The 17,115-nt window shown below is 41.8% G+C and overlaps 1 protein-coding gene across 2 annotated transcripts in view; it reads right to left on the bottom strand.

The window, feature by feature from the left end:
* Nucleotides 1-14,029, bottom strand: part of HEATR6 (HEAT repeat containing 6) — a 33,923-nt gene extending 19,894 nt beyond the window's left edge. The window contains exons 1-8 of one of the 2 annotated variants that reach the window (XM_052657741.1): nucleotides 13,811-14,029; nucleotides 11,723-11,830; nucleotides 6,990-7,130; nucleotides 6,384-6,499; nucleotides 5,428-5,542; nucleotides 3,854-3,955; nucleotides 2,682-2,819; nucleotides 729-1,027 (exon numbers count right to left, since the gene is read on the bottom strand). In XM_052657741.1, the coding sequence (XP_052513701.1) occupies nucleotides 729-1,027; nucleotides 2,682-2,819; nucleotides 3,854-3,955; nucleotides 5,428-5,542; nucleotides 6,384-6,499; nucleotides 6,990-7,130; nucleotides 11,723-11,830; nucleotides 13,811-14,029 (1,238 nt within the window). Of the gene's footprint in view, nucleotides 1-728; nucleotides 1,028-2,681; nucleotides 2,820-3,853; nucleotides 3,956-5,427; nucleotides 5,543-6,383; nucleotides 6,500-6,989; nucleotides 7,131-11,714; nucleotides 11,831-13,810 lie in introns of those variants that run through there. The other variant, XM_052657743.1, reaches the window with a different exon arrangement.
* Nucleotides 14,030-17,115: the final 3,086 nt, after the last annotated feature.

The raw sequence follows: 17,115 nt of genomic DNA on the forward strand, positions 1-17,115 counted from the left end.
TTAAAAACATGAGCATGAAACGCTATTTTTTACAGGCAACTCAATGATACAGTGAGAAATTCAGCATTCCACATAAGCCTGAAAGATGCCAACATGTTTTTTAAATTATTTCAAAATGTGGTCAAAACATGTTAAAGCAATTTGTTTACATAATAAGTTAATACGGTCGATAATTTAAAAAAAAAACCTATTAGCTAGCGAATAGGAGGGCAACATTTTGATATCAGGAAATCAGTATACAATATGAGATACTCCAGAGTACCCATTCATCTAACAGACAGGTACTGAGAATACCTAAGTATGTGCCAGGCACTGTGCTGAGGCTGGCAGACATAAACAAAGCTCCTGCCCTTGACAAGCTTATTATGGCAAAGACAGACAGTTAAAGAGACTATAGCACAGTAAACAGAGATGAGTCACATAAGGGAGTGACTGGAACAGGGAGTCAGAAAAGGCTTCTCAGAGCGTGACTGTCGAGCTCACATAGAAGATAAGTAGTGGTTAATAAGGCAAGAGGCAAAACTAGTAAAAGAAAGAATAAACCCAGGCAGAGGAACCACATGGACAAAGGCAGAGGAGAGAACAATGCAAACTGCAGAGTAATGCAAAATCTCACATAAATGAGAATCTTCAAGTTACATCACATGCGACAGACGTTAAAGTAAGGTTATAAGCTTATACACTCAACTTAGAATATAAAGCATAAAAATATAACAAAATACTACTACCTCACTTTACTCTGCATGCCTCCTTCAGCATCAGAATAGTCTGACTCACTACTGCTGACCCTCTTCCAACTGGAAGAGCTGAAGGGTGAAGAGACTCGGTCTTTTCCTGCAGCTCCACTTGCAGCTAACGGCAAACTCTGAGCACCCGGGGGGGAGGGGCACTGAGTGTCCCCTCTGTGCAGGTTCAGTCTGCCTGCGCCAGTGACTGGGGCCACTTCTCTTTCACCACTGGACTCCTCCTCCTCCTTCTCTCCTTGATGGATTTTCTTCGCTTTTACTTTTGATTTTTTCTTTTTATTCTGATTTTAGGAGCAAACGAAAACATACACATGATAGCTACTGGTAACTTCTCATTTGATAATTACTTAGTATGTCCCCAACATGTAGTATGGACAAAGAAGAGGAGAGGAGAAAAAAGGGGCACTTACTCAACACTCTCTGCGTCAGGTATGACGCTAAGTGCTTACTAGACTATAAGAAACAGGGTATGAAATACAGAGCAAAACGTGTCACCTGGGCTTAAATACTATTGCTGTGAGCTGGGGAAAGCATCTAGCCTCGCTGAGCTTACCCGTCCTCATCTGTTTAAGCACGGGCTAATGCCACCTGCCTTGCACGGCTGTGAAAGCATTCAGGCTTCTCAACAGAGGTTCTGTAAGAGATTGAGGTCTACAGAAAATGACCTTGGTGACTGTCTTCTCAGTTCTCCCAAATAGGATACACAGCTAGTACCACTCTAGATGCCTAGGAGAAACGTGACTCCATTACATACAATCCATGTTTTAGTCCACTGGGACTGTGTAAATACAATGTAAACTCCAATTTCTTTCTTTCTTCTACTTCCTTCTCTCAGACATTCCAAGATCTTTGGAATCTGTGCCCTCCTCTGCATGCCCAAGGTCCCTAACCTCATCACTTCTACCTTGGGTTATTACTGTAGCTCCAGACTTCTTATCCTTTTACTTTCTAGATGCAAATCTGATATCAATTCTCTACATAAGATTCCTCATTTCCACCACCTCTAAGATAAAAACCCAACCTCCTTAGCACACAGTTGAAGACCCTTACGATTTGGCCTCTGCTACATATCTGCCCCACCTTCCCCTCTGCACACCTGACACTCTAGCCCACTGGTTAATAAATAGGCTGCATGCATTCACACTCCCCATGGTGGTTACCCATTGCTCTCTTGGGAAAAAACACTTGCCTTCCTTCTCTGTACTTGTTCCTGAGGCTCAGGTGAGCCACTGTATCTTTTAAAAAAGCACTCCTTACTCGTCTGTTGGTTCCCCTGAATGTGCCCCTAGAATACCCTGTGGATATTCTGATCAAAGAAATCATAAGACTGCAATATGGTTGTTTATTTATCCACCCTCACCTTCTCCCTCAAATTCCTAAAACCAGAGTCAATGTTCCTAATGCTTAGCACAATGTCTGGGATGTAACAGGTGCTCAGTAAATGTTGAGTAAGTCAGTGAGTGAAATAATGTCTAATTATAAGCATTTCTCAGGTAATATACTTTCACGTGCAACACCTAGGCCGTGTATCTGTACGGTTCTCCAACAGAAACATGAGGGAAATGGCAGCTGTCTGGAAAGACCGAGAAATCTGACAGTGGCAACAGGGGCCTATAATGTTTTGCAGCCAGCCTTTTTTAGAGAAAACGTCTGCTGAGCTGTGGTCTGGAGCATTTGAGGGGTGATGATGATGGGTATCAAGTGAATGCCCATTTTTATAGCTGTTATACTGCCTGAACCACTTAGAAGTATTAAGATGCTCTAACTGGTATTTTTAGCCACCTGATGAATTTAAACTTACTTTGCTAAAAATCCTAAGCTGAAATAAAATTCAAGGTGAGCCTTGGCACAGCAGTGATGCAAATCATAGAAAACACATAGAGCAAGCAATTAAAAACAGTCCATAGCTTAAACCTAAATAGACATTAAGTGTACCACAGCTGGGCGAGAAGTGCTGGACTCTGACTGCTGTGGCTGGATGGGCGGCCGTCCATCGTACTGAGGAAGCGGAGTGGGGTACAACACAGTGGGCATCTCGATGTTTAGTCCAGGGAGTCCATGGAACATGGATTTCTAATAAAGATTAAGGAGACACACACACAAAATGAATCATAAAATAAGGTTATTCACCATGTTCTGAATCACACAGATGAACAGACTGATGTTTAAAAGCTTTACAAAGAAAACTAAAATGGGATAGAAAATAGAAACCCTGAAGGTTTAGAGCTTAAAGAGGAGTTTAATCTCATCTAGTCCAGAGAGATCTGGTTTGGCTAGGTTTAACTTTATTTACTTATTACTTTTGCTTATTAATTTAAAAAATCTATCCAATAAACTTTACCTAATTATTTTATCTGTGATTTTTTAAAAACTCATCTCTCATACCCATGTCCAAATCTAGCTCTCTACGTATTTGGAAGCAGGGAAGACTGCACAGGAAAAAAATCAAAATTTCAGTCATGATAAAGCTAAGTTATCATACGTGGCTTTGATCTAAGACCACCACAAATTTCTTACTATTTCCCAGTTGAAACGAAGACAGCTGGATCCTCAGAGAGGCTGACCTGACTTTCCCACTGACTGGCAGGCTCAGAAGCCAAAGGATGACAGCCTAATACACATGTCGTTTTTTGGGCAGCACCTCATCGCATGTGGAATCCTAAGTTTCCCAGCCAGGAATGGGATTTGGGCCCACTCCATTGGAAATGTGGGGTCTTAACTGCTCTACTGCCAGGGAAGTCCCCCTAATGATACACATCTTGACTGGCCTGCCTACTACATGGGAGCTAAAGGCAAGGAGAATATCTGGTTCTTCTTCCAAGTCCAAACAGATTCAAGATAATCTAAAATAATCTCAGATCATACCTCATTAACTAGTCCTGATAAAATTTTAGAATTTTGATAACTCTACTAAAGCAAGATTTACTCTTTTCAGTTCTTAGTTTTAAATATGTTTGAAAATGAACATTTTATTCTTCTCTCTTAAAATATGATATTCTAAAGCTAGCCTTGGAGTAAAGAGGTAAGGCAGTCCTTATGCCTGAGGTGTAAACAGGAAAGACACTAACCACAGTGAGGACCTGGGGTTTAAAGAGGCAATGCCTTACCTTCAGCACAGCTAGGAGAGCTCCCAGTTCATCAGTCTGTGTCAGTTTCATCTTCCCACCATTTAGGAGAGACTGTATACCTTTTAAGGCATTTTGCAACAACTAGGGGGAGAAGAGAAAAAGTTAAAAAGTAAATGAAATTTGTTTGTTCAGGGATCAACTTTCTAGCAGTTTGTAGGATGGAAAAGAAAAGCCCTTTAGGTGACTAAAAAAACCCCACAAACTTTAGATGTGGGACAGGGAGAGAAAAGCAAAGATGAGGATCCAGCGAACAGAGTTGATGATCGACTACCAATTATTTTCTAGAAGAACAGAGTGCTTTTATTGAGTACGAGTAGTCTTTTTGTACATGTTCCTAAGCCAGCATATACTAATGGTGAGCAAGAAAAACAAAAAAAAAGATGTTTAATGGGAAGAATATGATAGGAATAAAAATGTGGCGGCAGAGATCAGAAACAGGAAATCTCTTTTATCATGTGGTAACCACAGGAGCTATCTTTTTTTCTTTTTATTACAGCAGCTTTTAAAAGCAAAGGAATGCATGTGGGAACAGGATTCTGGAGGGCAATTCTGATCAGGATTAACTTTTTGGCCAGTAATCTCATTTATAGGATTCTGTACTTAAGGAAAACTCTCTACAGGGAGAGGATATGAACTGTAGCCTTGTTTAAAGTAGTAAAAATGCTGAAAAAAACTTTCATTTCCATCAGTTAGGACAATGATTACTTAAGAAGCTAATTCTCTGCTACATATGAAACTTAACAATAACAGCAAGCACTTTCCCAAGCATTTTAAATGCTTTTAGATCATATACACCTCATAAGACCTCTACAAGGTAGTTATAACCTTTCTCCCATTCCAGAGATGAAGAACACATAGGCTCAAGATCTTGCCAAGGTCTCCCAGCCATAGCAGCTGCAAAGCATGAGGTACATAAACAGGTACTAAAAAGATGTTCAAGATGTATTAACTTTAAAAAGGAGAGTTGTAAAACCGCACACTAAATATGATCCCATTTAAAAATTTAAAATATGCCCAGTTTTTAGCAATATAGAAAAAAAAACCTGGGGTCATGGAAAACAAATTGCTCCCAGTAGTTTTATCTAAGTAGACTTTATATAAGAAATTTTCACCATCTTTGATCTATAATTTTTGGAAAGTGTTACTGAATTTAAATCACATTAATAAACTATCATCTTTGCATCAGATTTTTTAAAAAATAAATAAAATACTGCAGATTTTGTTGAAATCCATCCCTTTCCCTTCCATCTAAAAGATAGTCACTAGTCTGATACTGTACAGCTTTTAAAGTCAGGAGTGGAAAAGTAGTTTTAAGAACTCTGACTTGCAAAACAAAAAACAATGGCAAAACAAAACAAACAAAAACAATTTCTTGTGATTTAAATCTGAAAGATGATTTCAGTCTTTTTAGGTTATAAACATTCCCCTTATGCATGGATCTTTAGACAAAACTAATACAGCAACCAAATTAAACTCTTAATAGCAGCTTTCATTCCACTGCTGCTTTTAGACACATCGGTAACCATCATAAGATTAGAGCTAGTCTCACCCACCATGCAGTACGTGATGTCATCCATATCAGATGATTTTGGAGACTGTAAAGTGGTCAAGAAAACTTGGAAGCAGATATTTTGGTAGCGCTCCTCCAAGTACGGCTGTCCGGGCACACTAAAACACACACAGAGAAAGCAACTCAAAACACAGTTGCCTTTGAAATAGGGCTTGCAAAAGAGTAACAGTAACAGTACCACTGACTAATAGAATTGGGATATATCCTGAATCAAACTGTATCACAGAAGATTATGAGCTTTGGTTAACTACTGCTGTGGACAGGCACAAGGCTGGAAGGAACAGGAAGAAGAATGGTTTCCACAGGGAAACGTTACCCAAGCTGGTAGGGCAACAAGTACGCAGAAAGAGAAATCTTTTTTATTCTGCTTTTTGGTTCTTAGAGGGAAATAATACAGATGTCCAGGTAGAATCACACCGCTGGACCTGCCTCCTGAGCCGCTGGACAATACGGCAACGTGGAGACAAGATATTACAAGTCAGTTCAAGCTTGGGTTGCTCACTTTCTATTGCATGAATCCAGAACTGGGCAGCTGGTATTGCTTCTGTTTTCTTTGAATAAATTGGCCATGACAGATACATCTCACCAAAGCTTAAATGTGTATGAATATATCCTTCTAAAAGACTTAATATGGTTACAATTTATACCAACAGAAAAACAAAACCTCAACACACTGCACATATTATCACTTTCACCATATTTTAGAAATAAGGCCCTAGTCTATTTTTTCCTTTACTTCTTTATGAGCTTTCTTTACAAGCAATGTTAAAATTAAAAATAAACAACATAAGATGATTTTATTAGCAAAGAGCATGAGAAATGCAACATAGATTATTTTTCTAAGTTGGCTCTGGCTTCAGACAGATTGAACCACCTACAAAGGGCCCACGAAAGGCCCTATCTTATCACAGCTTGGGAAATCTGATTGAATCCACATACCTGAGACATAAGTTTGCCATACAATGCACTGCAGCTCTCCTAACTTCAGGGTCCGACTGAGCCAAGTCGCTCAACTTCATCAAGAGTCCACTCTTGCCAAGCAAGTCTGGAAGGTACTAAAACAAAATCACAGCCAATGTTGGTTGAAGGAAAGCTGCTAGAAAAATATTATTTTTTAAACAGATATCTTGTTTTTTTTTTCAACTAAAGGAAATTTAAGTACCAAAAGACTAGTTGCTAGGTAAATCCTTCAGATAGGCATACAAAAATATGACAAGTAACATCAGTAAGGATCAGTACTCTCAGCCAGGCCTGCTGCTGAAGCTCTCTCGTCTTGGCTTGGCTGAATAGATGAAAGGTAATGATAATAACGATTGATATGTACCAAGTCCCAAGCACTTTACAAGTGAGACTTCACCCTCAGAGGAACTATTTTACACATGAGGAAACAAGGCTCAGAGTGACTGAGTAAGGTTACACATTACTTTGAGTGACTGACTCAAGGTTACACATTTAAGTAATGGCAGGAGAGAAATCTGAACACATGCCTGCGGGTTTAGAGCCTATGCTCCCAATCTTTCAAAGGAAAGACAGAACACAGTTTACCTTTTGACACTTTGAGCCATTGCAGTAAACCAGGGCTGCCAGAGCTTGGAGAATCTGCATGTGTGTCCAGGAACTGCACTGCTGAATAGCAGAAATAGTATATGCCAACAGAAAATCCAGGTTCTGCTCGTCAACAATCACCTATCGAGAGAAAAAATATATATGATCTAACTTTTAAAAAAACATTCCTTTTCAGACATGAATGCTCACCTGAATCAAGCTGTGTGTGAGAGAGCATGCCTGTGTCCATATTTTCTTTTTTGTGAAAAAGATCAGCTTTAGAGACCTTGAAAGTCTGATCAAGAGAACCTTCTCCTTGCCCCAGTGCCTGCTCCCTTCTTCCCCTTTATTCCTTCCACTCCAAATGGAACCTGGCAAAGTCCTTGTAACTTTTTCTTGAACCAGACAGTGGCAGTTGTAATTACACAGATGTTAAGTTCCGATCCACTGAAAAGAAATTTTTTTTAATTTTGTTTAATTTTTAAAAAATTTTTACAATGTTGTATTGGTTTCAACTATGTTTCTTTATACCTGGTAAATGCTTGACAAACACACTGTGACAAATATGCCTGCTAAATAGCTATTATGTTTCTGCTATGACGTGGGGAATATAACAGGAAGAAATGGCATATTCCTGTCCTTAGGGAATTTATGATTTTATTGGATAAAGTACACTAACACAAGTATCAATTCATGGACAACTGAAATAAACTGTCTTCAAATGCCAGAAACTTGTTCAGGACTGTGGGTGCCATGCGTGATCAGGAACTTTTCTAACTGTCAGTGTTAAAAAGATGATATAGCTAAGAATGTAGGCTTCCCAGATGGTGCTGCTGCTGCTGCTGCTAAGTCGCTTCAGTCATGTCCGACTCTCTGTGACCCCACAGATGGCAGCCCACCAGGTTCCCCCGTCCCTGGGATTCTCCAGGCAAGAACAGGTGGTGCTAGTGGTAAAGAAACCAACTGCCAATGCAAGAGATACAAGAGACGCAGGTCTGATCCCTGGGTTGGGAAGATCCCCTGGAGAAGGAAATGGCAAGCCGCTCCAGAATTCTTGTCTGGAGAATCCCACAGAGAAGCCTGGCAGGCTATAATCCATAGGGTCACAGTCTATAGAGTCAGACACGACTGAGGCGGCTTATTAGCACACATAGCTAAGGATAGCCAACATTCAGATGCCACCACATTAGTCTGAAAAATTCTAAATTCTTAAACCATCTTATTTCATTTAGGAAGTCACATGTAGCAGACACAGTTGGCCACCTGCAGAATTCCACCTCCTCTTTCCTCGCTGGCAGAGGACTGATCTTATTTGGATGTCCACCTTTCCCACATGAGACCTGAAGGTAAATCCCAATTCTGCTAAGACAGTGGTTTTACATCAGTGGCGATTTTGTCCCCCAGGGAACACCTGGCAATGTCTGTAGACACTTTTGACTGTCACAGCTGGAGGGATGCTACTGCCATCTGGTGAGTAGAGGCTAGGATGCCACTAAACATCTTCCAATGCATAGGACAATCCCTCATAACACAGATTTATCCAATCCAAAATATCAACAGTGCTGAAGATGAGAAACCCTGATAGAAGGGTTGAGCTGCATACTGTTAATAATTTAGGGAGCAGAAGTCCTCCAGGTGATACTAATGAGCAGTCAAGGTTGAAATCCCTGGTTTAAGCCATTCACGGTAATTCCATTCCCTGATTAGATTGCTACAGAGGGGTCCTAATACCACCTAGGTCTCTCCAGCCTGGTATCAGGAAAAATCTCCTGAAGAGTCTGGGGGGTAAGTGTCCTCATTCTTAAATAAAAAAGACAGAAAATAAATAGTTATTTTGCTTCTGCTGGGTGTTGTTTACTTATTTTCCATGGGATTCCTGGATTTTAGGCATCTTATGACTGTGAGAGATGTTAGCTCAGGACAAGCCATCTAGCATGGCAGAATGGAAAGATGCCAGAAAGCTTAATTATTCAGTTCAGTTGCTCAGTCGTGTCCGACTCTTTGCGACCCCATGAATCGCAGCAAGCCAGGCCTCCCTGTCCATCACCAACTCCTGGAGTTCACTCAGACTCACGCTCATTGAGTCAGTGATGCCATCCAGCTATCTCATCCTCTGTCATCCCCTTCTCCTCCTGCCCCCAATCCCTCCCAGCATCAGGGTCTTTCCAAATGAGTCAGCTCTTCCCATGAGGTGGCCAAAGTACTGGAGTTTCAGCTTTACCATCATTCCCTCCAAAGAAATCCCAGGGCTGATCTCCTTCAGAATGGACTGGTTGGATCTCCTTGCAGTCCAAGGGACCCTCAAGAGTCTTCTCCAACACCGCAGTTCAAAAGCATCAATTCTTTGGTGCTCAGCTTTCTTCACAGTTCAACTTTCACATCCCTACACGACCACTGGAAAAACCATAGCCTTGACTAGACGGACCTTTCTTGGCAAAGTAATATCTCTGCTTTTAAATATGCTACCTAGGTTGGTCATAACTTTTCTTCCAAGGAGTAAATGTCTTTTAATTTCATGGCTGCAGTCACCATCTGCAGTGATTTTGGAGCCCCCAAAAATAAAGTCTGACTCTGTTTCCACTGTTTCCCCATCTATTTCCCATGAAGTGATGGGACCAGATGCCATGATCTTCATTTTCTGAATGTTGAGCTTTAAGCCAACTTTTTCACTCTCCACTTTCATTTTCCTCAGGAGGCTTTTTAGTTCCTCTTCACTTTTTGCCATAAGGGTGGTGTCATCTGCCTATCTGAGGTTACTGATATTTCTCCTGGCAATCTTGATTCTAGCTTGTGCTTCTTCCAGCCCAGCGTTTCTCATAATGTACTCTGCATATAAGTTAAAAAAGTAGGGTGACAATATACAGCCTTGACATACTCCTTTTCCTATTTGGAACCAGTCTGTTGTTCCATGTCCAGTTCTAAGTGTTGTTTCCTGACCTGCATACACGTTTCTCAAGAGGCAGGTCAAGTGATCTGGTATTCCCATCTCTCTCAGAATTTTCCACAGTTTATCCACACAGTCAAAGGCTTTTGGCATAGTCAATAAAGCAGAAATAGATGTTTTTCTGGAACTCTCTTGCTTTTTCCATGATCCAGCAGATGTTGGCAATTTGATCTCTGGTTCCTCTGCCTTTTCTAAAACCAGACTGAACATCGGGGAGTTCACAGTTCACGTATTGCTGCAGCCTGGCTTGGAGAATTTTGAGCATTACTTTACTAGAGTGTGAGATGAGTGCAATTGTGTGGTAGTTTGAGCATTCTTTGGCATTGCCTTTCTTTGGGATTGGAATGAAAACTGACCTTTTCCACTGGTGTGGCCACTGCTGAGTTTTCCAAATTTGCTGGCATATTGAGTGCAGCACTTTCACAGCATCATCTTTCAGGATTTGAAAGAGCTCAACTGGAATTCTACCACCTCCACTAGCTTTGTTCGTAGTGATGCTTTCTAAGGCCCACTTGACTTCACATTCCACGATGTCTGGCTCTAGGTAAGTGATCACACCATCGTGATTATCTGGGTCGTGAAGATCTTTTTTGTACAGTTCTTCTGTGCATTCTTGCCACCTCTTCTTAATATCTTCTGCTTCTCTTAGGTCCATACCATTTCTGTCCTTTATTGAGCCCATCTTTGCATGAAATGTTCCCTTGGTGTCTCTAATTTTCTTGAAGAGGTCCCTAGTCTTTCCCATTCTGTTGTTTTCCTCTATTTCTTTGCACTGATCACTGAGGAAGGCTTTCTTATCTCTTCTTGCTATTCTTTGGAACTCTGTATTCAGATGCTTGTATCTTTCCTTTTCTCCTTTGCTTTTCACTTCTCTTCTTTTCACAGCTATTTGTAGGGCCTCCTGAGACAGCGATTTTGCTTTTTTGCATTTCTTTTCCCTGAGGATGGTCTTGATCCCTGTCTCCTGTACAATGTCACGAACCTCCGTCCATAGTTCATCAGGCACTCTATCTATCAGATCTAGTCTCTTAAATCTATTTCTCACTTCCACTGTATAATCATAAGGGATTTGATTTAGGTCATACCTGAATGATCTAGTGGTTTTCCCTACTTTCTTCAATTTCAGTCTTGATTATTAAGTGACCTTAAAGCTGCATTCCTTGGGACGTGTGATGTAAGATAATTTAAAAAAATTATTTAGCTATTCTGGGTTGTCTCTTCTGTTTCTTGCAACCAGAAGCACCTCAGATTACATAATGTTAGTTGATAAGTTTTGTGCTAACTACATTCAGATACTCATGTAGTAGTTTACAGTAACAGCCTCAATTTTTGACCTGTTCCTAAAAAAGATACCAGGGATCTTTCTATCTAGGGCCCCACCCCCGCTAAGCAACTTCTTAGGTTAGATGACAAAAATGGTAGCTGTGGGAGAGGGAAAAAAATATTGATAGGAAAGAGGCTGGGGATATTTCAATTTATTCTTAGATATACCTTTAGTCAAATATTAATACATTTTTCCTGAAAAATTGTAAGGTCTGGGGGCTTGAATGATATTCGTTTCCTGAAACAGACAGACAGGAATCCCTCTGATGGACAAACTGGCAGAAATTTTTTTTTTTTGGTCAGTTATATTTGTTTTGATATAATTCTTAGTAAGGCAATTGTTTCTCATATTTGCACAGCTTTTGAAAAGACCAGCCTATCATTCCTACCACAGATTAGTATCTCAAAGATAATTAGTTATTCTCAAAATTCATGATCTGAATTCTAAAGTTACCTACATGATTACCTGTAATGTGTTAAGTAAATGGTGGATAAGCTGAGACAGTTTGCTGACAAGATGATTCTGATTAAGAGGCACGAGTCGGCATGCTTGGACAAGAAGAGTACTGACATCCTACAAAAAACAAACAAACAAAAGACAATGAAAAGGTGCTACACCTATTTAGTCAAAGGAAGACCCGCCCCCAACAGCCAAATGAGAACTAAAAGTGAACATTCACAGTCAAAATGAGTTAAGATGAAATTTGAGGCAGAGAGTGGGATGACAGCATAAAAACAGCAGGTACTCAAAAAGAAGGAAAAGAATCAGTGATTTTTATACAGTCAAGGACTCCACAGAGTCTCTACATATGTAGAGACAGTACAAATAAATAACCTAAGAAAGGATTCCAGAATATAATAGCACACATCCAAATTAAAAATACCAAAGGTAAGCAAACCAAATTTGCAATGCCACTGGGAAAATCAGAAATGACACTTGCATGAATTTAATGGTTAGAAAATCTGAAACTATCTGGAAATCACACCATTCATTCATCTCTTGATGTTTACTGAACTAAAAGGCTCTGAGCACCTGCTTTGTGCCAGGTCTCTGGGCTCCAAACGTGAACATATTCCTGAACCTCAAAGAGGGAGACAGAAATACTGCTCACAAATAATTAAAGTGAATTGGGTGCTGAAAGAATTAACTGCAAATTCTATGGGGAAACAGTAATTAGGGAAGTCCTGTAGAGACAATTTTTAAACAGAACCTAGAATGATCTGAAGGATGAGTACAACTGCCAGTCAAGGCCGTAAAGACAACGCGAGCAAAGGGAATGGAATGGGCAGGTCTGGAACAAACAGGTACCTGCCTGAAGAACAGCAAGTTTCAAACGACTGCACACAAGGCACAAAAGCAAGAGTGACAGAAGACTGGAAAGGCACAAATTATACAAACAAAGCAAAAGTCTCCCACTCCTCCCTTAATTCCACTCCGCTCCCTGGTGACACAAACTATTACTGCATTGTAAACTCTCCATACATTGTTTTGAACTTTTTGTATCTATAAATGTATATTTATTTTCAAGCCTTCCCCACCCTATACTGGTCTCATACTGTAACTTTGCTTTGGCCAGTTACCAATATGCACTGAAGATCTTCCCTGGTCAGAGTTTTACTGAGATAGCTTTCCCACTAAAGAAAAGACCACTCCCACAGGAGAGCAAATAATGGTTTGCAGAAGGGCTGCAAACAATAAGAGGAGACTGGTGAACAGGCCAGGAGAGTTATCTTGCCTAAGGCATTGGCAATGCAAATAGAGAGGAGGGGATGGAACTGTGAAATATTTCCTAAATAGAGTCTGAAGAATCCAGGTTGGAAGGATCCGGAAGGAAGGGTGAAGAACCTGTGTCCTATGTGTCTGGGCACACTCTATGTGTTTGTATGCGTTGGGGCATGCGACAGATTGGGGATGGAGTGGGTGTATGGGGATAATGAACCAATTTTTGAGAACTGTCAAGTTTGAGATGCCTGTGAGCGCCAGAAGACAGCTTATGACTGGGTTTACAGAATTTAGTAAGTAACTCGTATCCAAGGCCTGATGCTTGTGAATAATATATATGAAAAGTACTTCTAAACAGGCAGAGAGGGTGGAACTAGCATGGAGGAAAAGAAAATGGCCAAAACTCTGAGACTTAGTTCTCATTCTAGTTCTGCCTTTTGAGTGGACCCTTGTAAGCGTCCGTATGTTTATCAATGAAATAGACCCAATAACATCCAAGGTTCCCAAATCCCTGGAACTGTGCACGCTGAAGTGAAGACCGTGGTAGTAAGGAACTTTATACACACAGAGTTCCGGCTGCGGGGAGCGGAGGGACGGGAAAGCGGCACCAGAGATGACACCTGCGATGTTATCAAAGCACAAGTCAGCAAGCTGGAATTTTAAAGAAGCGACTTTACCAGGCACCGCAGTGTCTTCCAGAAAGAGGGGGCTAGAGACTGTACCACGGTCGAAGGGGGCAAACAAGCCTGCGACTAAGCCCCGTGAAGCAAGGGTGGGAAAAGGCCACAGGCAGAGCTCCCTGAAAGGCGGGGCCCAGGCCAGCCGGCCTACCTCAGGGGCCACGCCGCTGCCCTCGCTGTAGGTCTCGGAGATGAGCTGGTCGAAGAGCAAGTGGATCTCCGTGCGGCCGGAACTGCTGTCATCCGGGCGAAGGGCGCAGAGCCTGGCCGACAAACAGCGAAACCCACGCCCCTGCTCGAAGGGTGGCTCCCCCGGCGCCTCTGGCGGCGGCCCGCCTGGCAGGGAACCCACGACTTGCGCCGCCGCCATCTTTCCTACGTAGGTCAACAGACAAACACTTCCGGGGCAGCCCCCCGCCTTCACGAGCCAGTTCCGGAAATGCCTGTTTCGGATCGGAACCTGAGGTGGGAGGGTTTGTGAGACTACCGGCTCCTTCCTTGGACTAGTACTTTGTGAAAGCGTATCGGAAATTCTCTGGGAGACTGTTTCGGCGCCCTCCTCTTCTTGAACCCTGGCTAAAAAGCGAGGACTGTTATTTGTGTCCCTACCCCCCCCGGAAGGTTTGTTATTGGGTGGGGCTGACATTCCCGTTTAGTACTAAGCGTTTCAGATTTGGCCTAGGATTGCAGAGGGGCCGCTGTGGATAGGAGTGGCGGAAACTACTAGTTCGACATTCTTCTCTTCTTACATCGTATTGGAGCCCCTAATTTTTTTCTCCAGACACAAAAGCACTCTGAATTAAGACTGTGTTCCCCAGTCTTCTTTGCAGCTGACCGTGAATCCTGTAGATCTTAAAGCAGCCTCACCGCACGAAAGTAATCTGGGAGTTCAAACTGAACCATGTAAAATGTAACTTGCCTAAGGGTGACCTGGTTGAGATTGGACGCCCCAAGATTTCCTGAAACGTTGAAAGGAAGAAAAAGAAAATAGCCATTTAAAAAGAGGCGAACAAAATAAATAAACATTTAAAAGCGGTTAACAGTTTTCAGTCACCGGACAGGTGGAGGCTTGAAATTTGTATTTGGGCCGACTGGGAAAAACAACTTGAGGGATTTGAGTTATGCAAATATAAAACAAATTCTCACCCATGACTCTTAGAGAAACCCTCGAAGTCGGCTAAATATGCATGTTTTAATAAAACACGTATGTTTAGCAATGAAAATAGGGGCTGTGTTTTAGAAGGGGTAGTTGTGGGACTTCCTTGGTGGCCCAGTGGCTAAGACTCCATACTCCTAATGCTTGGAGCCTGGGTTCAATTCCTGGTCAGGGAACTAGATACCCACATGTTGAAACTAAAGTTTCCACAAGCCACAACTGAAGAAAATCCTACATCTCCCTAAGAAGACTGAAGATCCCAAGTGCTGTAACTAAGACCTGGCACAGCCAAAGGAATAAATATATGTTTTTTAAAAGCTAGTTATCTGAAGACTGGGTTTATTTGGGAAGAAATACTTATTTTACATTTGAATTTGGATTTCATTATGCTTGTCTATTACTGTTTATTCTTGGGGTGTGCGTATACTTATGTATGTGTGTGATAATACGTATCATACATACATATTATGTATGATATTCAAACATCTGCTCAGAGATCAGGAGCTGAGAACTAGTCACTGATGTTTTAGTTTGAATTCTAAAGCAGAGCCTCAAGTGAGGTTGATATGTGAGTGATTTACTCAGGAATGAACAGGAAAGGAGAATCTATACATATATGTGCTATGAAGCTGATTATTGCAAGGGGTGAATGATTGCTGAATCTTTGGGATGTTTATGAAAAGCTTTATGGAATGCTCTCAGAAACCCTGTCCTGAGGAATGGAAGTGGAGAGCTTATGTTTGCCAGTCTTTGGCCTCTATTGTCAAGTGTTTCTCCACTAAACATGAATTCTGCAGAGCTTCTGGGTTGAGCATACATCTGTGTGTGGCAGTTCCTGCAGGAGTGTGCCTTTGCATAGACAAAGAAGTCCTGAGGCAAAAGTGAGAAGTGTGAGCCAGTAGGGTCAGAAGTCTGACAATTTAGCTTGTGTATGGATGTGAGAGTTGGACTGTGAAGAAAGCTGAGCACTGAGGAATTGATGCTTTTGAACTGTGGTGTTGGAGAAGACTCTTGAGTGTCCCTTGGACTGCAAGGAGATCCAACCAGCCCATTCTGAAGGAGATCAGCCCTGGGATTTCTTTGGAGGGAATGATGCTGAAGCTGAAACTCCAGTACTTTGGCCACCTCATGCAAAGAGTTGACTCATTGGAAAAGACTCTGATGCTGGGAGGGATTGGGGGCAGGAGGAGAAGGGGACGACCGAGGATGAGATGGCTGGATGGCATCATTGCCTCGATGGACGTGAGTCTGAGTGAACTCCGGGAGTTGATGATGGACAGAGAGGCCTGGCTTGCTGCGATTCATGGGGTCGCAAAGAGTCGGACACGACTGAGCGACTGAACTGAGCAAGTAGATGCAGCAGATAAGCTGGTTGTGATCCCTGGGTTGGGAAGATCCCCTGGAGAAGGGCATGGCAACCCACTCTGGTGTTCTTTCCTGGAGGATCCTCATGGACAGAGGAGTCTGGCAGGCTACAGACCATGTAGTTGCAAAGAGTCAGGCATGACTGAGCAACGAAGCACAGCACATAGCAAGAATTAGGATAAGACCGAAAGGCCAAGAATATCTGAAGCAGTGCATAAAAGATGTCCAACACACTGGGCTAGAAGGCGATGAGGCCTGGTCTTCACTATAGTGAAGGTGGAGTGAAAGAAACCATGGAAAGAACCGAGGTTTGATGTGGGTCATGTTAGGTTGACACATGGATGACCTACAATTCGTGTTATTCAAGACTGAACAACTCAAATATTGTAAACCATACCAGTCTGTTGATTTCTGATGGAACATATCCTTGTGGATGGCAGTGTGGTTTCTCAAAGGAAATCAACATTCGTACTCCATGGTGATTACCAACTGATGGAAACATATCAAACTCTCAGGGAGGGCTTTGAAACCCCCTAGAATTGGCTTGTATTTACACAGTAACCTCCAAACTATCACGCTCACAGCTTGATAAAAGCCCTCCCTAGAAAATCTCACACATCCTCACCTGTCCTCACCCTCAATATTTTTATAAACCTGCAGTGACTGCGAGCCTTTAATGGGTGCTAAGTTCACAGACATTTCCTTTTATAAATTCTGCATAAAGTGATCTGGAGCCTTATTCTGGAATTTAGCTTTTTTTTTTTTATTTAAAGATTTTTTTTTATGCAGACTTTTTTTTTTTTAAAGCATTTAAAAATATTTCTTTTTAGTTTTGGCTGCACTGAGTCTTCACTGCTGCATTCAGGCTCTCTCTAGTTGTGGTGAGCAGGTGCTACGCTTTGTCATGGTACACCGGCTTCTCATTGCAGTGGCTT

The sequence above is a fragment of the Budorcas taxicolor genome, chromosome 19 (assembly GCF_023091745.1).
Source record: "Budorcas taxicolor isolate Tak-1 chromosome 19, Takin1.1, whole genome shotgun sequence".
Classification (NCBI taxonomy): Eukaryota; Metazoa; Chordata; class Mammalia; order Artiodactyla; family Bovidae; genus Budorcas; species Budorcas taxicolor.